This window comes from Neopsephotus bourkii, unplaced genomic scaffold (assembly GCF_033783945.1).
Source record: "Neopsephotus bourkii isolate Nb327-2 ecotype Australia unplaced genomic scaffold, CSIRO-AGI_Nbou_v1 NB_1132, whole genome shotgun sequence".
NCBI classification, from domain to species: Eukaryota; Metazoa; Chordata; class Aves; order Psittaciformes; family Psittacidae; genus Neopsephotus; species Neopsephotus bourkii.
This window is the reverse complement of record NW_026901618.1, coordinates 3,212,479-3,237,298: the sequence shown is the minus strand read 5'-3', so window position 1 is coordinate 3,237,298 and position 24,820 is coordinate 3,212,479. Positions and strand designations below refer to the sequence as shown.

General features: G+C 41.2%; 1 protein-coding gene across 8 annotated transcripts in view; it reads left to right on the top strand.

Moving 5' to 3' along the window:
• Positions 1-22,103, top strand: part of UBE2E1 (ubiquitin conjugating enzyme E2 E1) — a 45,806-nt gene extending 23,703 nt beyond the window's left edge. For all 8 annotated transcript variants that reach the window (XM_061362688.1, XM_061362687.1, XM_061362686.1 and 5 more), the window contains 3 exons: positions 13,633-13,765; positions 20,038-20,185; positions 21,180-22,103. In XM_061362688.1, coding sequence (XP_061218672.1) covers positions 13,633-13,765; positions 20,038-20,185; positions 21,180-21,277 — 379 coding nt within the window. In that variant the 3' untranslated portion in view covers positions 21,278-22,103. The remainder of the gene's footprint in view (positions 1-13,632; positions 13,766-20,037; positions 20,186-21,179) is intronic.
• The last annotated feature ends 2,717 nt before the right edge of the window (positions 22,104-24,820 follow it).

The window sequence follows — 24,820 nt, the reverse complement described above, 5'->3', positions numbered from 1 at the left end:
GAATACAGTGTTCTGGCTTTTTCATAGGATGCACAAGCAACAAGGATGCTTTCAGAAGTGTCTTTGCTGACAGTAAGTGTGCGAATGAGGAATGCCATAATTACTGACTGGGCTAAGTGTAATGAAGCAGACCCCCAGTCAAAGTGCTTTGCAACGATCTGGCTTTTGCAGTCACTAGTGGGTTTTTCTTCAGGTTCCCAGAAGAGATTTATCTCCTGCCTTGCATACGAATTTGTTCTGCTAAATTTGATGGAAGTTTTGTCATTGTCTTCAGCTAGCCCAGACTGATACAGAAGAATTGGCTTCTAGACAGATAACTTGACAAATGTATTTGCTTACAGGGCAGATCTTTAGTAATGCATGGTCTGCTGCAAACTTCTTATTTTGACAGTAGGGAAGAAACCTGCTCTTTACTGGCTTAGTACTCATTATGGGCACACCTATGGTGGTACGTCTTCCCATTGTGAAAAAGGAAGGGCAGTATGTTTTTCTGGCATTTGAATGAGAAAAAGGCTTAATATGAATGCATACAAAATGCTGTCTTTTCCATCAACTTTTGTGTAATGCTGTCCACTGTTTCAAAAAGAATATTGGAGAAGTATGTGAAGTTTGGAGAAATCAAAATTATTAAAAAAGAAATTGGAATTCTTATGTGAAGACAGGAATTGTTTTCTTCAGAAAATAGACTGAATATTTATTTTCCTTATTTTTATTCTCTAGAGAAAATAGGTGGGAAGCTTGTCTTCCTCTGACCTCTAATACAAGAACAAAGGCAAATGGAATGAGATTAAACAATAGAGAAATTGGATTTATTTTATTTTTTACAGAATGAAATTAAACACAGGGATTCCATGCTCTATTACATTGCTGAAGCCAGGAATTTAGCAAGCTTCTAAAAGACTCAAACTTCTGTGGAGGGCAAAACCAAACAGATTTACTGCATCTTATTTCCCTTGTTTCAGAAGGGAAACATTATTTGCTTGTTTTGCAGGCTCAGTCAGTTACCTCTGAGGATGTTGCTAAGGTAGGGAAAAGCAGAAGACCTGGCACGAGCCTTCCAGTGCATATCTCTGCCCCATTTGACACTGGAAACCAGTGAGACACAAGGTGTTGGAATATGTGGACTTTGTATCAGATCCAGGGTGGTAATTTTCTGTATTTCTTTTGATAAGCTGGTAGAATTCTGTGACAAAGAACTCTACTACAACTCTACTAGAGTCACTAGAACAACTGTGACAAAGTTTGGATTTGACCTCTGATCAAAGTCTCTGTAGTAATACTACTTGTATTATGCTAATGGGCAGGCTGAGCTTTATTTTAACATTGTTTTATAGTAGAAAAATCTGTAGAAAAAAGTCTTTGTGAGTTATGTTATAGAAGGGTTTGTGCATTATGAAGCACACACATATGTATATGTATAAATGTGTTAAATTAGACTAATTTACAAAAGTATTTCCTGTAATGGTTTCATCAAATTAGTATCTCAAAGAATTGTGTTTTAAAGCTGAAAACGAGTGCGCGCATACTTTGGTGTCTTACTCTAGTATTTAATGTTGACGTTGCCTGATCAAATTTCAAGTTGTAGTAATATTAACTCATGGCTTTTAAATTATGTTTGTGACATACAGGTTTACATACTTTTATACCGAGTAAATTAAGAAGTCATTTTAGTATTGGCTAGTTTGCTACTCTGTTAGTCATCCTACCATTGGGATGATTTTTTTGTGTGTGATCTGTTTTACTCTGCTATGACAGGCATATGCTCAGCAGAGAAGAACGATTTTCAGTTAGCTTACCTTAACTGGGAAAAACAAGAGCTGTTGGTTGTCTTCTCATAACTTTTAATTGCATTGTATTAAAACCTGGATATAAAACAAAAAATTATTAGGTGACCTTCCTGAGTTGAGATCTGGACATACAAACTTGCATAGTGATATTTATGTATTTTATTTTACCTTGAGAGTTCCTTTGGGATTGCCTAGGCTGCCTGAGGGATTTTCTAGCATAGTGTAAATAGTGTAAATATTTTTACATTGTAAGCATACTGCTGTTTGAACATCTTTATTTCACAAGGAGTATTTGAAATGCCTTTTAGTGAGAAAATCAAAGTGAATGAAGCTGTAGTGACTGAAAGCAAATCATTTGTCTTTGTTCTTACAGTGCTTTTCCCTGCCTTCATACCCCAAATCCATGATTTGTAGCTAATGATAGATTTATTCCTCTTCTTATGTTGTTATGTATGTAAAATTACATCAAGCGTGGGTATTAAGGCTGTCAGTTCTTCCAGGTGGTTTGTCATGCTACTGTATGCTATTATGCTGGTTTCCTATTTGTGCCTAATTAGAAGTAACGTGTTTCGTTTTTCTTCAAAAAGATGATACTGTAAAATGAGGTGCAAGCTGTACATCTATCTCTGTGTCAGTGTTACAGTTCCGTAGGCATGCTTCTTTATTTCTGCTGCCACCTGCATGGAATGGTTACAGCATAACAGAAGTGGTGACAGCTCTCAAAACATACCCAGGAACTCCCTCCTGATCTTGTCACTTTTTCCTTAAGGTGTTACTTGTAACAATGCTCAGGTTAAAAGGTTAGACAGTGTAAACAGCTGTCTTTAAAACACACACATGGGTCTGTGAGGTATGCTTTCCTCTGTGAGGTGTGCTTCATGTCTCTGGGAAATATAACAGACGATCTCATGCTAGCACTGCTACCAATTAAAATATGAACACCATCCAATAAAGAAATGCGATTTACTAAATGTCACTAAAAAAACTTTGCTGAACTTCATGAGTTGCACAGTGGGTTTATGAAGAAAATATGTTTGAGGGCTAGAAAAGCCTCCAGATCATGGAAACATTCCTTGAAGTATTATTTAACATCAGTGTTGTTAGCTGATTTCAGTGTAAACTTAACGTGCTTATTTTTCTTTTCGTAGCAGTGAAAGTTTGAGTCTTTGAACATGATCAGCTGAAGGAGCAGAGTTCCCAAACTGTGTGGAACCAAGGATGATGTTGATGATGCCTGGACTCACCATGTTCCCTGGCAGTTCCCTTTTACATCCATGCTGTGGGCCTCTTCTCAGCACACTTAACTGCCACTCTGGTGGTGTCTTTCCAATTACGTTGCTAAGACCCCTCTCTTTGGTAGACATGAGGGAGGAGCATACACCCATGTTGGCTTTTGTGTGTGTGAATGTGGTGTGCTTTTTATAAGACGTGTAAGTGATGTAATGCCCTATGCTGAAACTCTTACTCCCTGGCACTTCATTGCCTTTAATGTTTCCTTATGTTCAAGAGATAATTCCAGACAGAAATGTGATGAAGTGAAGGAAGTTTGAAAGTCAGTGATGTGGGGTTTTTTTGCTTTGGGGGGAAGTTACTCAATGTCAATTGCCAAATAGGGTTCTGGAGAAAAAAAGACAATCTGTGAAGTAAGGACAACAAAAACTGCAGGAAGCTACCACAAATGCATGTTCAGGCTGTCTTTACACATGTGAATACACTATCAGAGGATCCAAAACTTATTTTGGGGTTTAAATCCTTTGAAAGTTTTGTTTTGTTTTTCAAGCTTTTGCCCTCATGTCAGCTTCAGAATAATATTTACATATGTATCTGCTACAAGAAATGCTGATTAATTATTGTGACTGGCTTGTGTTTGCAACTGTTATTAATGAGAACAACTTGCAGTGGTATATAAACAGTTTTTAGTGAGTGCTGTATAGCTGGCTGGCAGCTGTGCTGTATTAGAGTGTAGATAATCTTGTTTTACTTAGAAAATAGTAAGCTCTTATCTTGGATCTCAGATAAAATTTCTAGTCTGTGCATGTCAGTTTCAAAACTCAAAGGAGGGATTTTCAAATTCCTTTCCTGCTAGGCAGCGTTGGTAGTAGCTCAGAACTGTGAAAATGGGGAAGGAGATGCTCTGGATAGTGCAGCATAACTGAGAATAATTTGTTTATATGTTGAGATGAGTATCCATATTCTGGTTTGGTATTGGGTGTTTTGTGTAGCTTTGCTGTTACCTCCTCCTGCAGTGAGTTAGGTGACTCCAAATGCAGTGATCTTAATTTATTTACTGAATGGCAAAGAAAGGAAATTAATGTAAAGAGTTTCATGTAGTCAAAGAAGAAAGGAAAGACATCCAGATCAGGTTTTTTTTCTCTCTAGGTTTCATGCCTTGTTAAGATACATCCTTCAAAACATACTATATTTTGATTACTGGTATCAGCCTTGGTATGCTGCAATATAATGGTGGGAAACAATAGAATGATGTGAAGCCAAGATAAAGGGATGACCTAGTTCTCTAGTTAAGTGATGTTGACTCTAATGGGAAAGAGACTCTACTGGTTGATTGGCTGATGGATTTGTTTTAATTTGTAGCATGTGTTTAGGGGAAGTAGGTAGGTGGTGGGACAGGTGTATCAGTTTTGGAATATGTGATATATGAGCAGGGTTTTTTCCCTTAGGTTATGTTATCTTGAAAGCTTGAAGTTGCTTACAAACCAGCAGTCTTAAAACACTGCATCATCTGTTCTGATTAGACTTTAAACAGAATTCCTGTAGTTCAGTACAAGAGAAATGGGAGTGTGTCTCTAGTCTGGCAATGCATTGTCTGCTGTCTTTAAAATAGCCCTTTTCTTCCCCATTGAAGCAAGAAAGCTAGTTCAAAGACACAGCTGAGTGAAGACACAAGAACCACGTCCTTATTAGTTTGAGGAGTTTGAGTCAAGTATGCTTTCAATTTTCAGCATAGCAGGGGTGTCTTGCCAAATGTTGCACGTAATCTTTAACATTCTGGGGCCGGTTTTTCCAAGGTGGTTTGTAGCTGCTGTTGCCCTTTTGATGTACGTGATTCAGCATATGCAGTTCTTGATCTACAGAATCGCGAGTTACATAATTAAATCAATAGGGCAAACTGATGATAAAGTCCAAGATAACCAGTCCATTCTGTTAGCTCAGTGCTGGATAGGTAGACTTAGCAAATTGGTGGGATCTTTCCCCCTGTCGTGGTTTAACCCCAGCCAGACAGCTTGTTCACCTACTCCCCCCCCCTCTTCTTGCCCTCCCCGTACTCCTGGAGGGATGAAGAGGAGAATCAGAAAGAATGCAACTCCCACAGGTTGAGATAAGAACAGTTTAGTAAATAAGGTATAACACAAATCACTGCTGCTATCACCAGTAATAGTAATGATAAAGGAAATAACAAGGGAAGAGAATACAACACCTCATCACCAGGCGACCGATAACTCGCCCCGCCCAACCCAACCAAGCACCGACCCATACCGCCTCCAACCCTGCAGACCCCCTAGCCCTTCCGGGTAACTCCCAGTTACATCCAGGGCATGATGTGCTGTGGTATGGAATACCTCTTTGGTCAGTGTGGGTCAGGTGTCCTGTCTCTGCTTCCTCCCGGATTCCCCTCCTCCCTGGCACAGCATGAGGCTCACAAAGTCCTTGGCCAAACCAAAACATCATTTTTATCAGCTCTGTTCCCAGGCCGAAAGTCAAAACACAGCACTGCACCAGCTACCAAGAAAGAGAAAAATGACTGCTACTGCTAAACCCAGGACACCCCCCTCCCCCAAACAGGGGAAGTGACTTTTGAAGAGGCAGAAGCCTCCAGATTATGTAGGTCTAAACTTAGCAGTTTTACAGTTGATGTACTACAGGGTGCCTAAATACTTATGATGTGCTGGGCTTTTTTTTACCCATTTATTGAGACCACCTTTCATATTCCTACACTGACAGGGACAGAATAGGAGATGGGCATTGAGGACAAACACAGATATAGCTCCCAGCTTGATTCTGGAATGGCAGGCTAATTGGGGTGGCTTTCTATAAGCCTTAGTGGATAAAGCATGGTATTTAGGTGAGAGCCTCATATAACTTAATACATCATAGTTAGGGCTGCGTCTGGGGTGAAGTGGGTTTCATTGAACTGTTTTGTTGTCAGAGAGGGCAGTTTCTTTTCTGCATCTGATGAACCTACTATGTTCCATAACTGCCAGGAGGAAGCAGAGCTTTTGTTTTCTTTTGAGGGGTATGCCAGGTCTGAGATAATGAGCTTTCATGTTCGTTAATAGCTTTGATTTTCTTTTACTGTCTTTAAGTAAAAGACTCAGTGTGATGCTGGGCAACCACTTGAAGAGTGTGTTTGCTTTATGAAAGCATTAGTTACAGAAAGGAATAGGTTTACTAGTTATATTTCTATACCAACTTCCAAAAACCTGGAATGTGAAGAGGCCCTAAGCAAAAGGTGTAGTTGCAAAAACTGCATTTGTGAAATTGCCTGGTTTTGTTTACCAATTGTAAATTACACATCTGTGCCATAAATACTAAATTTGGAAATGAGGTCTGATGATATGAAGGAATTTCTGTCCCTATGTTGGCAGCTAATAGTCCAGTTGACAAATGGCAGGAAGGAAGCATGTAAAAATAACACAAGGTTAAGTTGGCAGAGCACAGTTTCTGCCATCACATCATCTTGTCATTTTAAGTAAGTCATTGCTAATTGTCAGGCAAGTCAGATTCTCTTCTACTCTTTCCTAATTTGTTTTATTCTTTCTTGTGCAGGGTATTGTTTAATGGGAGATGCAAGGTCAAATATAAGCCAGTGCATTTTAAGTTATTTAATTTTTGGTCATGGTGTCAAGCTGTAACTATGAGGAGGAAAGGAAAATGGATTTGCACACAATGAAAACCATTTAATTGACTCCTTAGTTTGGCATTTTCTGTATTTGCATACTGTACATACTGAAGTCATAGACTTGCAGAAAAAGTCTCTCTGCAGTCATGTTAAACACTGAAAATGTTCCTACACATAGTGGGACAAACTTCTAGTGCTTTGGGGTGGAGAAGGCTAGGAAGAAGCCTCTGCAAAGGAAAACAAGGCTTTGAAAGCTAAGCAGGCTGTATTTCTTTTCAGTTTTGGAACCAATTCTGAACGGATTAATTTCTCTTGAACCTTTTTTGAGGACTTGCTCCTGAATTGAAGTGATTATTGTTTTAAACTAAATAGAACCGCAGCACACTCTTGAGAATATCATAAGTCTCCTTCTGACCTCCCTGTTAACTGAGATTTCATTTTAAATCTTTGAAGCCTGGTTTAAAAATCAAACTGTACAGAGAAGTTATTCAAGAGAGTTGGCCTTTTCACCAAGTGCTTTAGGAGTAAATTCACAATAATGTTTTGCAGAGACTGAAATATTTCAGGTGGGGGTCCTGAATTTGCAAGTACTCCTGGGCATTTCTCTTCCCATTGTAATTGTAAAGAGTGAGATCTTGGCAATGGTAAGGTGCTTGGTAGTTGTGATGTTATTGCAAAGTATTTTTTATGTGAACTGGAAAACCTAGTGAGTTGGGTTGTTTTTTTATTTTCCACAAAGAAATCCCCCTAAAACAGATTTCCTTGAAGTCTCATAAATCCCTGCATAACACCTTATCAGCTCCATTATCAGAGTTATTTAGTGATTTAGTTCCTTGTAAGCATGTAATTCACTGCACCATTTATCCACCAGTTTAAGCTTTGTGCAATATATGTACAATTTTTCAAACCTCCCCTCCCCAGTTTTACATTAGTCTGATACTTGGGGGAAAAGCTTTCCCAGATGCTAGAAAAGAAATTTTGTGCGTGCTCTTCTCTGTTAGAAATGTGGGATTTGTAAGGTGCTTACTCTTGTGCAATAATATTGTGACTGCTGTTATTTAAGGCAGAATATATAGAGACTTCAATGAGTTACAAGAAAAATAGTAATACTTATTGCTTTGTGCCTGAAAACCTTGCCCCTGAACATGCATTAGAAGGAGAATTAAGTTCTGTTTTCTCAACTTTATAGTTTGGATTTCTCTAGCAATAGAATGTTCCATCTTTGCTCATTACGTCTCCCCTCTCTCATTTGATCCTTATGCTTTGATTAAAGCCAGCTGCAACTTTTTCTCTTGCTGTCTTTTCCACATGTGTGTCATTGAAATCGTAGGCATTTCACTTACGGTCAATCCATCAATTTTAGCTAACATTAACACAGAGGAGCAGCTTGCCTGCGTGTAATGACACAGGGTAAAAACTATCATTCCAGTTCACATAGTCATGTGGTAATTCAATGTATTACCTTTAACTTTGCATGGTTGCCCAGGAGGAGTTTTGTTGTGTTGTGATTTCTTTCTTTCTTTTACTTTCATTTTCATTTTCAAGCTTTGACTAAAACTGGGAGGCAAAAAAATGATATCCCACTTTTAAATTATTTGTCTGAAAAATGGCAATTAAATGGATCACCCAGGGTATCCTTTTAACTACCTCTGTCTGGTATGGTTGAATTTCTTCCTAACAACTGTGTAACATTCTAATGCTTATTTTGCAATTGAAAAACCTGTGTATGTTCTGTACACAAGTCTTTGGATTGCACTGTAGCATTCTAAGCATAGTGAGGTCCTATCTGAATGGAGTGTCTCAGTGCTGTAGTAATAATAACATATTTAGGTAGCTAAAGCATATGCTATGCATTAATATGAAGGTTTTGAAGTGACATTGCAGTCAAAGGATTAGCTTCTTGTTTGTTTGGTTGGTTTTGGCTCTGTTCTTTGACATTCTCATTTTTAACACTGTTTGCTTAAAGATCTGGAGAGCAAAATTTCTTTGACAAAGGGATTTTGTAAGTATGTGGTTTCTCAGTGGCTAAGCTAGATGAGCTGTTCTGACCCTACACCTGCCTCCCCCAGTGAGCCAGGATTGCTGGGTTTGCTTTGCAATCTCTGTGCTGGATTCAGCCTAAAAATGCAGGTGAGCAAGCTCAGCATGGACCCACTTATGGACTACCAGAAAAGAAAGCGTATTTACCCTGGGGTCAGGAGTGGGGTGGATTAGGAGGGAAAATTAGTGTGCACCAGAACAATATGCTGCCTCCCTGCCAGTCAAAAATTTTAAAGCATTTTGGGCTTGCATGGATAAAAATAAAAGAAGGAAAAAACATTCAACTCAGTATTTCCTAAAGCTGCCTAGTAGGGCGATGTGCACATCACCAAGGTGCCATTCCGCGCTCGGCCTTTCACTGTTCTTTGCTACAAAATAAAACAACAAAAACTTGGTGTTGCTGTCAGCTTTTAATGGCACAGCTTTACATTGGAGATCATCAGATTCTCTGGCACCTTGGAATTCCCATGTGCTGTTAGTATGTTGTTTGCTTTCTGGTTTGAGCCTTTTGGAAAAGGTCATGTCTGCAGTGTTTTTGGAAATTATATTTATTTTCCACAAATGTGCAACTTCAAAATAGCTTAGCTACTTGCATCAGACTTTTCCTGTTCAGGGCAAAATAGCCTCTAAAATAGTTTCTAGGGGATATGGAGTAGTTGGAGTATGAGTTTGTGGTTTCGTTACTTGCAGTTTGAACTGAACATATTTTAGTTTTTCATTAACTGTTATTTACTTCAGCATACCATGCAATTGCCCTTCTTCCCATCACCCTGACGGATGGACATCTCTGGCATTTTTAAACTACTCTGCAAAATTAGCTGTTCATAGAAATATGTGCTGCTTTGGGTATGTCACAGTATTAACCTATAGCATCGACTGATTCTGATTCGTCACTACACTGATCTGCTGTTGTGTGTTTTCTGTATCTCAGAGAAGAGGAACTGAAGTATTCACCAGGCTGTATCATCACTAGAGGAAAAGCTTATGTTATATTATCTTGGGTCAACTCCTAGAAAGGACTAGGTAGTTTCCAAATGTACTAGCAAGTTGACAGACAGTGGACTCTTTCTGAGTCATTCTGCTGGAAAGTACCAGCAGTGTGTTCCAAGGGATTTTTGTACATTAAATATATGTGGTGAATACCAAAAAGTCCTGCCCTCCCTCTGTGGCATATGCATAATTTGAGTGATTTGCCCAGGGATGCCTGGGCAGAGGGAGGGAGCTGAGTTTGTGTGTGCAAAGTATCAGGGTGGTATCATGTAATTCAGGCCTGTGGTGTAGGTTGTTTCTCGCTGGCTTACTACAGGAAAACCACAGGCTGGCTGTTCTTGCAGACTGTCTGTCATTTGGCCTTTTCAATACATGAAAAAGGTGTCTCTGTGTGTCTTTTCCTGAACACTTAATCTCTGAGACAGAGTCCTATGTTTACAGTTGCTCAATACTGCATGGCATCTGAGCATGCAGCAGATTTACATGGCCATCATTCTGCTTCCCAGCCTTTGCTGCAGGCATTTCTAATTTACCTGTTTGGTTTTTAAATTGAAAAGAACATAGTGCCTGTCAGCAAAGAGAGGCACAGGAAGATAAGGTTTTTCCAAAGTGACAAAAGGCTGGTTAGGACTTGGTCCAGGAAGAACTTCGAGCTTCATCTGACCTGTGCCAAGGCTTTCTCTCGATCTCACATTTATCAGGAGGATTCAGACTGCTGCTTGTAGACTTGGAAAGTTAAGTAGTCCTTGAACAAAAACTACCTGTGCACTGGGTAGTTTCCTAAGGGTGCTATCCTCATAACATCTGTCCAGAGGAGAAGCCCAGCAGCAACTTGGGAATGATCAGGAATAGTTGTTACGGGGGGTACAGCGCATCTTTGCTAAGCATGTCACCGTTTTTCCAGGGAAGAGAGTTCTCAGTTGCACTCTTGTGTAACACACGCTGCCCAGTATGATAATGATGGGTTGGGATTTTTCCAGGTTTTTGGATGTCATCTTTTGCTCTGCATTACTAGTTTTTGCCTCATTGCTTTCTGTGGAAGTGAAGAGGTTGTCGACTGTTGAGCTCGGTACGGAAAGCTTCTGCTCTCATACTCTTGTCTTGCAGTGGAAACAATTTCTATTTAATTGGTTGAAATTGTCTTCCCAGTGGTCATATATTGGACAGCTTCAAAATGCTGCATTAGATCTAGACACTTAATTTGAGCATTGGTGACACACAAGCAAAACAGCAGCTGTGCCTGTGAACCCTGTATCTACACACCAGTGAATTTCTTTCTGAAGCAGAAATTGCAGGAATTTTTAAACAAAGAGTGTAATATTTAACCTTTGACAGTTTTTGTGTTTCCACCAAAAGTTAATGCCGCTCTGGTCTGGAATTGTCACTTTTCTATTAAGCACTAGGTCTTCTTGAGCTGCTTGATATTACCTAATCCTAAACTAAATCCAAGCAATACTGCACTCTGAAGCTGACTTACATCTTCCTCTTTGCCTTCCCTTTACATATTAACATTGATTTCTTATAAAAATTGAACATCTATAGCTGTTTCACTCTGTTAATTCAAGTATGTAAAGCTTAACAGGTAAGCTTAGTACATCACTGTTAAAGCCTACTGGTGTCTTACAAAGATGTTGCACTCTCTTGATACGGAGGTCTAGCAGTATATTACTTTCATGCAGTGATAGCTCTAATTGGATACCTAATAGGATACAAGAGATTTCAAAGACTATCACAAATAATAATAGATTATTTAACTGTGAGGTATTTTTATTGTCAGTCCTTTGGGTTGAAGCTGGAAATAAAATGCAAAATGTTGCAATATCTCTCGTTGGTTCAGGGGGCTGTACTCAATGCTAATAGCGCATCACATTTCTTGAGTGCTCCCAGTTGGCAGTTCTCATGATATAAATTCCAACAGTAAATGGTGCTAACAAAGCTCAAGTACCTGTTCTATTCAGTAGCTCCACCTTTAGGGGAGGGAGGGGAGGATGATCACGGTAGAACTTGCAGTAATGGCACTGTGTCAGTAGGTTGCTGATGCGTACATAAAGGGGTAATTCCTTGGAGTGGTGGCTAAGGGTGCCCCAGAGAGTCCTTTTCAGTAAGTTACATAGTTAAGCTGATGTCTTTGAAGAGGTAGAGCTTCCTGTCAAAATACAGCTGTCTTCCAGTCTAATGCACGAGTGGTAGCTGGAGAGTACTGAGTGCCCAAATATATAGACCTGCGTAGGACACGGACAAGTCATTAAGGTGGAGTGGGATGCCAGGAGTGTTCAGGGGGACTGGCTTTTACTTTAATTTAGTACCACTGTGTGGGGGTTTGTGTTCTGAGGAGAGAAATCTTTCCCTGGTGGCTAGTGTGTCACTTTGCAGAGAACCTGTCTCCTTTTATTGCTTTCTTACATGCTTTCCTTGCCTGGAAGGATGCTTTTAGTCATAGTCTCACTGTTGTGTTGAACTATTTAGCACCAACATATTGAGAACTTCTAGTTCTAGTTTAATCTGAAAATAAATTCTTAGGTTTGATAACAGAATTAGCTCCCTTTCTCTCCCCTGATTTTCCCCTGCTCCAAGAACATGCTTGCCAGCACTGCAAAGAGCGGGAGGGGGGAGCATTACTCTGATCAGTGTTGCTACATTGTGAATTTATGTATTTTAATTGTATTTCTATTTGTAACACTGTTACTAGTACCTAGCAATTATTCCGGTTCCCTTTACAGTAATCAAATGCATATTGTCATACATATATTGAATGTATTGGATTGCCTTTCTTCTCAAGTAACACTGCTCCATGATTGTTGTAACATGAAAAGAGCTTTTCTTTTTAATCCTTCTGTCTTACATTAACCTTGTTAGAAGAATAGAGAAAGAAGAGCAAGGCTGGTTTTCATTGTATTAGGGATGTTAAAATCCAGGCCCTTACAGAGCAAGGAGAGATTTCTGAAGTCATAGCACATCCATGATGGAAAAAGCTGTGTCAGCACCTCCCTGTATGCAAAGGGAGTGTTTTTCAGCTCTGGCATCTTAGAGATAAAATACTACCATAGCAGCAGAGAAAGGAAGAGGTAGCAATGGAGTCCTAAACCATTAATGACTTTGTAGGTTGAGCTGTACTTAGAAATGCTCCATGACATATGGCACGCTACAGAATGTAAGTGTCTGAGGATCTCAGTAAAACTAATTTCCAAAAAGCAGGCATTTTTTTTCTGCAACACCTTTAATTTGTACTGCTTTTGGTGAGCTGCTGGCAGGTTAGGGAGAACCTGGAGTTACACAAAGCTGATTTGGGAAAGTGCTGTTTTAACTCGACACTGTGATCTTAATTCCCCTTACAAAAACAGTCCCACAGTGCAAACAGTATCAGTGGGATGAGTTCATGTGACCTCATTTTAGAAATCAGTGTAACAAAATGATGAAAGTGTAGAGAATTTTGACATCTAAGAGTACCATCCTGTATTTGGCTTCCTTCAGTTATACCATGAGTCCTGGTTTAGCCATTTTAAAGAACACACAATATTAAAAAAAATCAACATAAGTCCTTAATTTATTTAGTATGGTCTCTGGGGTACAGTTTTATAAAGGCTGAGCCGGAAAAGTCATTTCTGAAATACAGTAGGAAATTGTTCTTTAAAACTTTCTTGTTGAGATTGTGTAGCATGTTTAAGAGTAGTTCTGGGCAATGCTGCTCTTACAAATGTCAGGAGAGAGAGGCTGAAAACCATACCCCACCTCTAGTTTCTCAGCTTTGCTAAACAGTCTGGAGCACTAATAAGCCTAGGTAAGATTTCTGAGAGTTTTGGAAGCGTTTAACCTACTTTTAATCCCTGTCTTTACTTCAGGTGGTGTATGAAATTAAACATTGGAAACTTGCTTCCATATCATACTTGAAGAATGTAAGAGGTCATATGTATTTGAACTGTGGTACTATCCCTAAACCGTTTGGTTTTTTTCTCTTAGTGCTGGCCCCAAAGGTGATAACATCTACGAATGGAGATCAACCATTCTAGGACCTCCAGGTTCAGTCTATGAGGGAGGTGTTTTCTTCCTTGACATCACATTTACACCAGAATATCCTTTCAAGCCTCCAAAGGTAAGAGACTATAGCTGGCCTTATAAGCCATGAACACTCAACAGACCACTGACTAGCAAATGGTGTTAATGGAATGCAGCCCATTTGAAAGCCACTCTAAGGACAAGCTTAAGCTTACTTCAGACATACATTGTTTTCTGTTAGCTAATGTTAACTACTTTTACATCCTCTTGATCACTGTTTTAGAGCTTGCTTTCTTTTTCCCTGCTTCTGTTTATAAGAGGCCCTACGCAATTAGTGCAAGTATCGGTACAGGACTGAGAAACTAAAAAGCAAATAAGCTTGGGGAGAGGAGAAGGGATATCAATACTTGTTTCTCAAACCACTCAGTTACCATAAGCATAACAGTTATATATGTTTTGGTCACTAAAGTAGTATTTAATTTTTCTGTTTTGTTGGGTACTCGCGCTGTTCACCTACTCATACAGTACAGACTTCTTCTGTAGGTGTGCTATATTTGTGAAGCTCTTACATTCCAGTGTTATGTTCCAGTGCTGCAAGGCAAAAACCAGTGCACATGAATGTTATCCTGTGGTTCACATACTTGGCCAGAGGAAGAGTGTTGGGTTACAAGAAGAGGTGGTTGTGTATACATTTCATGTTTGCCTTGTATCAAAAGCATTTATGTGCATGTTTAACTTTCTACTTAAAAGTTGTTGCATTGATGAGGTAAACACCAGTGACCACCCCTTCTTCAGACTGTTCTAGTCTGCTGTAGAACGACTTGCCATAGTTGAGGCCATCTCAGCAGACAGTGCTGAGATGGTCATACCAGAAAAATTAATACAAGCTAAATTCCTAAATTAAGGAAACTGACTGTTCTTACTAGCATAACTTCAGGGTTTCTGGTAATATCAACAGGACCTTAAATTCTATCCCTAAGCTGGGGCACCAGTTCCCAAGCAGCATGGTCTGCCCTGGGACATCTCTAGTGATTTCCCGCTGATGCCTGTCCATTCCTCTTCAAAAGTTTTCTGGCAGCATAGATGGTTCTCTTGTGCCTTGTGTTAGAGTTCAACTCATTTCAGAATAGTTTTTCATTATTTTGTCTGAATTAGTTTGCATGGATAATTTATTGTCCAACCAACGCTATGCAATGCCTTATGTCATGAGCCCAGTAAGCATTCAGAGAGGCAGCTTTTACCTTGCCGTGTGTGCTTTGCTGCAGCTTTGCTTTCTACACTACAGGTTAGAAGCATTTATTATTTTGGCCTTATCCAGCCCGATGCCTTAAAAGACCATGTTATAACTACCAGTGGTTTTGAGACAGCCCTATATGCCAAGTTCCCTGATGCAGAACCAAAGATACAGATTTGTCGTTGTGGCTCAGCCCTGCTTTCTGCTCTGCACTTCTGACAAGAATCTCTTTGCCTTTATCTTTGAATCTAAGCCCTCACCCAGAGGAAAAAAAGGGTGGGATTAAAAAAGAATCAGTCATCACTTATTGAGGCCTTAAAAGACTAGTTTAGTGGAGGTTCACTAATAGAATGGCACTTTAGGTTTAAGTGAAGAACCTGTTTATTTTTCAGACTCTTACAGCAGCTCCTGTGTTAATGCCTGCACAAGTGTTAATCAATGATAATGTGGAAAATATAATATTGCTTCTGCTTTATTGCCACTAATTTGTTGATTTCACATTGACCAACTGCTTGCAGTGACCAATGAATATTGCTTGTGGGAAGTGATAGGACTAATGTAATTACCATAGCCTTCCTAGAGCTGTCTTTTGTGGCAAGAAGGAAAGAAATAGCTGCTTGAAACAAAGGCAGTGTATTGTTTTGATGATAAGCACTGGTAGAGCAGGTACCTCATTGAAGCTCATTTCAAAAGCCTTCACCTCTGAAAAGATGAAGCTCTCTAGAGACTAGTTTCCTAGGCAGTCTTCATTGCAAAGTCTTGCAAGACCAGTGGAAGAAAACTTGTGCTGCCTCTTTGAGTCCTCGGTAATTCTTAGAAGGACAAACGCCATGTGGTCAATGAGGATCCTAGAGATGTGTGATGAAGGATATACAGGTGCAGCCTTTGAGAACTGAGTCTAGCTTCAGCTGAGGGTTTGATTTTAGTATGTTGGAGCAAAGTTTTGAGGGGAGGAGGTTGCAATAGGAGAGCCAGAGGACTGTGCTAGAAGTGATATTAACATTCGTGGAAGGATATAAAGAGGAGCTGCACTGCTGTACTTGAGGCTGGAGGATTTAAAGGTCTTAAAATTAGACTTGGAAATGCTCTGCATGGTACAAGAACTTCAGTGGGAGTAATCTGATACAGGACAGATAGTCTCTCTCCTGTCCTAAATATGTATAATGGAGTTATTTTGCATTTATTGAGCCTTCCATCCATCTTTGAAGATGTTAGTGTTAATCTGGTCTCTGCTTTTATGTTTTCTCATTTTGTGTGATATTCTGGTTTTGCCTTTGTTTTTCAGATAGCAATTGAATCAGGCACATGCTGGGTGGGCCTGGATTCAGGAGAATCCAATAAACAAGTGTAATTGGAATTTCAGAGTTAGTCCTCAAGATGATTACTACTCTTTTGTACTATTATAATGGACCTTTCCCCAAGAGTTACATCATACTTGGGTTAGATTTCATTTATTGAGGTGAAAACAGTAGCTTGTGTTCTTTGATCATTTGTATTAATAACCTCTAACCACTTTTTTCCCCACACTCCTATTCTGCTGCTTGTGTAAATTAACCTCTGCTATCACTTCAGGGTAATGTTAAGATTACCATCTTCTGTGCTTTTTCAAAAGCTGTGCTACTCTATCTAGTTACTGCATTAAATGTAAGCTCAGGTGTGACATTTCCAAAGGACTGTTCAGTTATAGTCTATTTTTCTGCTATTCCACTTGCTGTTCTCTTTACCCCAAATACATTGTACTACTTTCTAAGGAGCTCAGTTTCTCTTGGGTTTGGTCTGAATCTACTAGGCTTATGTGATACTTCCCCCTAGCTTTTGTACCATCAGCAAAACCTGTAAATGGCAAACAGCTGGACTACATGCATCTAACACCATCCCAGTTGTGACTTGCTGCTTAAGTGAAAACAAATGTAGATGTCGTCCTACAGTGCTTTGGTTAGGTAGTGCTCCTCTAACTGGAGAAAACTGATTTTGGTGCCGTGGATATAACCCTTATATCTTAAGGTTTATTAAGGAACCAGGCTGTTCGGCAAATAATCAGGAGTCTTCTTTCTTTCTTTCTCTCTTTCACCTCTTTCACAAATAATAATTAAAAATTAAGCCTTATTCTTAAAGAACTTTCTGCCTTCACAAATTAGAACTCTTGACCTCTCTGTTAATTTGGTCCTTATTGTTTCAAATTGGAAATGCTCCATGCTTCCCCCTCTGGAAGTGTTTTAATCTGTTAGAGTTACTACCTCACCTACATTTAGAAGCCTTCTTGGAAAGAGACCAAAGCTGCAGGTCAAATACAGAAATACTGAGCAAGCAGTGGGGCTGGGCTGGAGGCTTATCAGCACCTGGGGCACAAACACTGCCAGCAACTGCGAATGCCACTAACTTCAGTTTTGCCCTAAACAGTTTTGGTTGGGGCAGGTACGGCAGGGTTGGATCCGCCCTCCGCTCAGGCTGATGTATGTAGAATTCCACATACTGTAGGGAGCCAGTGCTGCTTTTCCTCTGAGGGTTAGATGATCTGTGAACCAAAGGTTACTTTGGCTTCTTGCCTGCTTTACCTCCAAGTTTCCTTAGGTAGAAGGCAGCAGGGGTTCTTGGTTTCAGAGTTGCAGCTTGTTACAGAAGGAAGGGGACACATCTCCACTCTTGCAGTCATTTTGAAATTCCGACCCATAATGTGCAGGAATGTAGGGATTTGGGGGTTTTTTGCTCATTTGCTTCCTGTTTTAATCTTAAAATCCAAGCATTTTACAAGGAACAAAGCAGAAAGTGTCCCCAAGCATGCAGCGTGGGTGTCTCCTGTGTGACAAGCTTCTGCGAGCCTGAAAATAGACTGTGTGCTCTGTGCATTGGGAGCGTTCTTGGAAACACGGCATGGGTGTAGTGCACAGGGACAGGGATACTCCAGGCACTGGTGTTTTGTAGCTGTGCCACCTCGCTGTGCCGGTGAGCAGAAGATCACGGGCAACCTTTTTGCATCAGGGTGCTAAAAACAAGGGTTGGCTGGGAAGTTTCATGTGGGGGCTGGTCTCTTCTTGAGAGAGAGCACTAGTGTGTTCTTTTCTTACCAGTGTGTTTCACAAATACCCCTTTGGCCTATAAACAGACGATAAAACCTGTGGGTGTGGGTAGCTGACAAATTCTGAGGATTTAGGGCATGAACCCGCCAGCCTTTATTCACACAGATGATCCTAACCCACACAAGTCCCACCAGATTCATCCAGTGAGTCAGTAAGGCTTTCTTGCAGGTCCCATTTTCTCCCAGAAACAGCTCGTGGTGCTTTTGTTTCCCATTCGGATAAGTTCTGTGGCAAGCTGCCTGGCTCACTCACATCTCCCAGATTTGGAAATAATAGCATCCAAGCAACTCCCCCAATTGCTGAGCTCTTAGAAGAGATGGGAGCTGTGTCCCAGCCTGTCAGGTGGACTGTATGTGTCCTTGGGAGCCCAGTGGGAGAAAAAAGCTGGTGTTAAAGCCCCAGGCCCCTGGGCTGCTGTGAGCGGAGAGACAAAAGGTGATTAAAATAATAGTAAAAACCCCAAATAAATAAAACCTGCTCAACCTGGATTTCACAGAGATCATAAGCACCACAGTTGGGAAGTTGGTGGTTGTTTAGCAGGGAGATGGCACAGCTACAGGTTGGGCAGAGAAGAGATTCAGAGCAGCCCTGCGGAGAAGGACTTGGGGGTGCTGGTCGATGAGAAAATGAACATGAGCTGGCTTCAGTGTGTGCTTGCAGCCCAGGAAGCCAACTGTATCCTGGGCTGCATCAAAAGGAGTGTGACCAGCAGGTCAAAGGAGGTGATCCTGCCCCTTTATTCTGCTCTCCTGAGACCTCACATGGAGTATTGTGTGCGGTTCTGGTGTCCTCAACATAAAAAGGACATGGATCTGTTGGAACAAGTCCAGAGGATGGCCATGGGGATGATCAGGGGACTGGAGCACCTCCAGTATGAAGATCGGCTGAGGAAGTTGGGGCTGTTCAGCCTGGAGAAGAGAAGGCTGCGTGGAGACCTCATAGCAGCCTTCCAGTATCTGAAGGGGGCCTATAGGGATGCTGGGGATGGACTCTTCATTAGGGACTGTAGTGATAGGACAAGGGGTAATGGGTTAAAACTTAAACAGGGGAAGTTTAGATTGGATATAAGGAAGAAATTCTTTACTGTAAGGGTGCTGAGGCACTGGAATGGGTTGCCCAGGGAGGTTGTGAATGCTCCATCCCTGGCAGTGCTCAAGGCCAGCTTGGACGAGGCCTTGGGTGATATGGTTTAGTGTGAGGTGTCGCTGCCCATGGCTGGGGGGTTGCAACTTGATGATCTTAAGGTCCTTTCCAAACCTAACTATTCTATGATTTTATTCTATGATTCTATGTATTGTCAGTCGTGAGCCTGTGCTGAGGCTGCAGTGATTCACACGAGGGCCCATGTTCCATGTCTTGGTTCCCCTTCCTTCGGATGGGAAACCTGGGCCATCCATCACCTGTCCCAGTGCGTCTAGCACTGCTCAGGTGTAGCTGGAGGGGCTGAAGGCAGTGGTGCCAGCCACGTGCTCCTGCGACTTGTGGTTATTTATTTACTTTAAGGCATAAAATCAACGAGGTTGGAAAAGACCAACCTTTAACCCAGCACTGCCACATCCACCACTAAACCATATCACTAAGGGCTTCATCTCCATGGTTTGTCAACACCTCCAGGGATGGTGATTCCACCACTGCCCTGGGTAGCCTGTTCTAATGCCTGCAGTCAGGCTCTTCGCGATTAGCCTCTGGTTTCCAAGATGTACTAGGCTGTATGTTCTGTTTGACGCTGGAGCTACAGGTGGGAAATGCCTTTCCAGTGCAGGGCGGCTGCGGTCGCCCGAGGCCGGGGTATCAGGGAGTGCGGCGGCTCGGCTCGGCTCGGCTCGGCTCGGCCGGTCCCGGCCCTGCGGGGGGCGCTGTGCTCCCGCCAGCGGCCGCCAGATGGCGGCAGCGGCCCGGCCCGGCCCGGCCGTGTCCCTGTGCTGTCCTGCAGCCTGGCCGCGGTCAGTGGCCTGAGAGCTCGGTCGCCTGCGTGGCCTCCGTCCCTTCGGTGTTAGCCTTTCAGTTGAGCTCGTTGTGCGGCGACCGGGCACACCATCTAATGCCTGTTTCTTGCAGGTAACGTTTCGGACAAGAATCTACCACTGTAACATTAACAGCCAAGGCGTCATCTGCTTGGACATTTTAAAAGACAACTGGAGTCCAGCGTTAACCATTTCTAAAGTCCTCCTCTCCATCTGCTCCCTCCTCACAGACTGCAACCCAGGTAAGTCTCCTGCACAGCCATGCAGGCCTCCCGCTGCCTTGCACCCTGCCTGGCACCTGAATAACATGGCCTTTATTCATCTCACCCTGTGGATCTGGCCTCCATGCAGCACCTTTCCTTCTGCTGGGCAGCCAGAGGGCTGGAGGTGGAGGAGGTGATACACCCTACCCACCTGCTGGTTTTGGGTGAGGGCTGGGCACTCTTCATTGGTCTGCAGAACTGTAGTAATTCAGTGATGGAGCTAGAAGAGCTACAAACTCAGCTCTGAAAACAAGGGGATTAGTCTTTTACTTTCCATTATCCATTTAAAACCAGTGGTCAACTATGCCACAGGTAGTCCTTGCTGCTTCTCTAACCCAGTCCTTATCCACACCAGTGAAGAGGAATATGCCTTGGTTTCCTAAGTCAACGGAGCCTTGGGCAACCTATTCTAGTGTGAGGTGTCCTTGCCTATGGCAGGGGGGTTGGAACTAGATGATCTTGAGGTCCTTTCCAACCCAAACCATTCTACGTTCATATGTGTCTTCTAAAGATGAAAGGAACACCAGATTTCACACTATATTGTGTATAATGAAAATAAATTTACAGGAAAAATAAAACCTCTTCTTAAGATCCGATCTTTTCTAGAAGGCAGATTTATATTGGTACAAGTACGCTTACCAATGAGTATGTTCCAGGAACTTTTAGAAGGGGTAAAATAAACCTGAAACAAATGAATCAGTGAAAGCCCTCAGTAATGCAGAATATGGTTATTGGATTGTTGTCTTTTAAACTCCTTGAAACTTTAATTGGCATTTTGCTCTTTATTAAGTACTAGATCAGTACATCACCATAAATACACAGAAGCCAGTGAAGATGCAGACCATCAATTCAGCATATATAAGTGCTGCAATGTAGCTATGTGATTCCCCTGTATTAAATCCATGTTTCAGCTTTATTTTCAGGTTTTTATTTGGTAGCTTGTCTGAAATAAGTGGTTTGTTTTCTTTTTCAGCTGACCCCCTGGTTGGAAGTATTGCCACTCAGTATATGACTAACAGAGCAGAGCATGACAGAATGGCCAGACAATGGACCAAAAGATATGCTACATAAATAAGATTTTTGTGAAACTCTTACATTATTTGTCTGTGATGGAAAGAGCTGCTTATGATTTTGAAGGGGTGGGGGGAGGGAGGGTGCTGGTAAAGAGTAGGGTATTTCTATAACAGATTTTATTCAGTCTTTTATTTCCTAAGATTTTGTTGTTGTAACTTAAGGTATCTTGCTACAGTAGACAGGTAGGATTGGGAATAGCATATTTTAAGACTGTAATTAGTTCAGCAATATTAGCTCACATATAGTACCGAGGAGAATGTAAACTTCCTAGACTTCTTTGGTTTTCAGTTTGCTTGCAATATGTAAAAGATTAAAACAGCTTAATTTTGTACAGGTACATATGTTGACATTTATGTAAAAGTCCTTTCAAGACTCTACACACTGTTTTTGCCTTTTGTTTCGTTTAGGTTTTGGGGGGTTATTATGTTCTGGGTTGGGTTTGGGGTTGGTTTCTTTTTCCCTTTTTTTTCTTTGTAAAAAGATGTTGGGATTGTTTTCCCCTATGGAGGGCACATTGGTATTTAACAATCCTTATTAAAGACTGTCATCTCATGATCTGTGATTACGGAGAGGTGGATGTATGGCCTCATATGTGAAATGAGAAGTAGTTAGTTATTATTTTATAAGCCAATCTATCTTTGTGAAAAGAATAAAGGTCTTAATCAGGATTTACGGCAACCTGTAGTGAAATACCTTAAGCTGTTTAATTGTAAGGCGTGGAATAGGAGTCACTCAGTGGATTGGTTGTATGTTGTGGGCTACTTAAGTCTGCATTTGTTACTGTGCTAATAAAAAGATGTTTAAAAAAAAGAAGAGGACAAGATTTCTGCTTAGTGCCTTGCTTTGTCATTTTTCCAGAACAGCATCTCCCAGTATGCTTGAGGATTACAATAGGAAATTATAGCCTGTTAAAGGTGTTAACGGAGCAATTTAGGCAGTGCTGTGCTCCCCTCAGCATGCCTTTTGCAGCCCCAGTGTTCCTGGAGCTGCCATGACCTTCAGATTAGGATTAGGCATGCCAAAATGCCATTCAGATTAGGTTTAGGGTTCAGTGAACCACAAAGACTACAGCTCCAAGGTGCTGGGACCTCACCCTCAATTCCAAGATGCTGTTCAGATTAGGGCTAGGGTGCAGAAGAAGAGAATATCTTCATGGTTTTACCTGGTCTAGTGGAAGGTGTCCTTGCCTGTGGCACAGAGGTTGGAACTAGATGATCTTTAAGGTCCCTTCCAACCCAGACCATTCTGTGTTTTTCTGATGGAGTGGTCTGTTCCCACTTGGAAGAGAAGGAATCACCTATTTTAAGCTGGCAGAAGACACCTTAAAGGAGAGTAAAGGAGACTTAATCTGTAGATCCTTTAACTACTTAACAGAGATTATCTCCTGGAGACATGGTGTTTACGCTATGGTGTGTAGCAACAGTGCAGTTAGTTGTAGATACAGCATTTTTGACTGTTCCTTTAAAATAAAGGCTGGAAGTACGGATGCCTTTTCACATGACTAGTACTTCACATTGTTGCATTCTTCTGAGTGCTATGTGGTCATCTGCAATTTCATATTTGTTTTGGTATTTTACAGTAAATTCTGTATATATTTTATATATATTCCTTCCTATCTATATACATTCAAATCTAACTCTGCCCAAAGTAATCTGTTAATTAGAGATACCCTTTCTTTGCTGGGTGGTTGTGTAAACCTCTGTTCAGCTGTGGTCCTTTGACACAAGGTGTGTTTTGGTGTATGAGATCCCTCAGCTGCTTGGCTCAGCCTATCAAAATTATTGGTACATTATTACATCACACCGGGAGCATCTCTGGCAACAGTTTCCTCCTCTCCTTCACTGAATGAAGAGATAAATGGCTTCATCTCAGTTGGTTTTTGTCAACTCCTTGCTTTGTGCTACCAGGACACGCTAAATTAGCTGTTGTAGCTGGCCATGGGGAGGGAGCTGATTTGGGGTGACTGATCAGCACAGTTTATTCAGCAGGATAGAAGTTTAAAAGCAACAGAGAAAAATGATTCAATTTACTGATTTATTTTTCTGTTTTATAGTAATTTTTCTCCATTATCCTGTGAAGGGACTGTCTAGCTTTGTAGTAGGGAAGTGATCCCAGTGACCTAGGACAGGTTTTGAGTCAGTGGCATAGTAAGAACAAGATACATATTCTGCCCTTTAGCTACTACATTATATTATGTACTTTACTTATTAACCCTATGTAAAACTGTACTACAGTGAGTTTAATTCTTACTTGGTACCAGCCACTGTGTGTGGATTGCAGAGGAGATGCTACATTTTCCACCACTTGTCAATAAAATACTATGGTATTTAGAAAGGAAAATTGATTTGAGTATGTAAAAAGCAGCAGAATAAGCCTATGAAAGAAAACAGTGGGTAGTGGTTGTTTATGTGAATGCCCAAAATTATTTCTACTTGTTTCTAATGAATTTAAACAAATCAAAGGTAACATGTTTGCGTCTTTGTAACCTCTTTGGAAAAATGGCCTTTGCCATTCAGACGATCCTTTTTCCTCTTGCCTTCCCTAACACATTGTCAAGTCCTGAGTGTCCAGGGGAGCAAGTGACCCAGCTGATCTTGTACAATACAGCTCTGGCAGCCTACAGGTGACATCAGTCTTGGCAGTTGAATGGGCACCAAGTCTGCAGGATGCAGAACTGGACAGGAACCAGTCACCTCCGTTATTTCCATCTCCACACATTTTAAGTCAGTTCTTGTCAACCGGCACTCTACTGGCTCAAGAGTCAGCTTCAGTGGCAATGTGCAGTTAGCAGAGGTCTTCGCTTATTTTGGTTGATCAAAGCTGAACTGAGTCCCTTCTGAAAGAGGGGTTCTACAGAGCTGAAGAGGAGGAGCATAACCAATTCCTTGGGGAGAGGTTGCAGCAAGGAGATGAACCACTGCTGCTCTGAAGTCACCCCGCTTCCCTAGCGCGCAGGCAGATGCAGTGTCTTCTGCGTAGGGAGAAGCCTCAAGAACACGTGTGCTTGGTAGGAAATGAGTGAGGAGGGAGTGTTGTTCTGCAGCATCACTGAGGACAATGACTACTACTAGCCAAGTTGAGGGAGGTTGTGTTATAGTGCTTACTCAGCTGCAGTGTTGCAATGGAAACAATTGTATGTTTCTAGCAGGGCATTACAGGAGCTTGCTCATTCATAATTGCTTTCTTATCTCATTCCTTGGCCGCAGCAATCCAAACTGTATTGAGCAAAGCACATAAACAGCTTTGTTTACCTTCATTATAAAGGTAGGCATCCTGCTTAATTTTTAGTGAATTGTAATGCTGCTCTGACATCATTAATGCTGATGGACTTCATGTGTCAGTATTCAGAAAGAGTAATGCTATAAGCACACAGTTTAATTGTGATTATTAAGCACACTTCTATTTAGCAGTTATGGTATCACAGAGCAAATATTACTCATGGTTTTGCTGGCTTACAGTGAAATTCTCAATATTTATTCAAAACAATATTAATTTAGTGGAAAATGGATTTCCATTACAATCTCAACCCCTGGTCCCTTT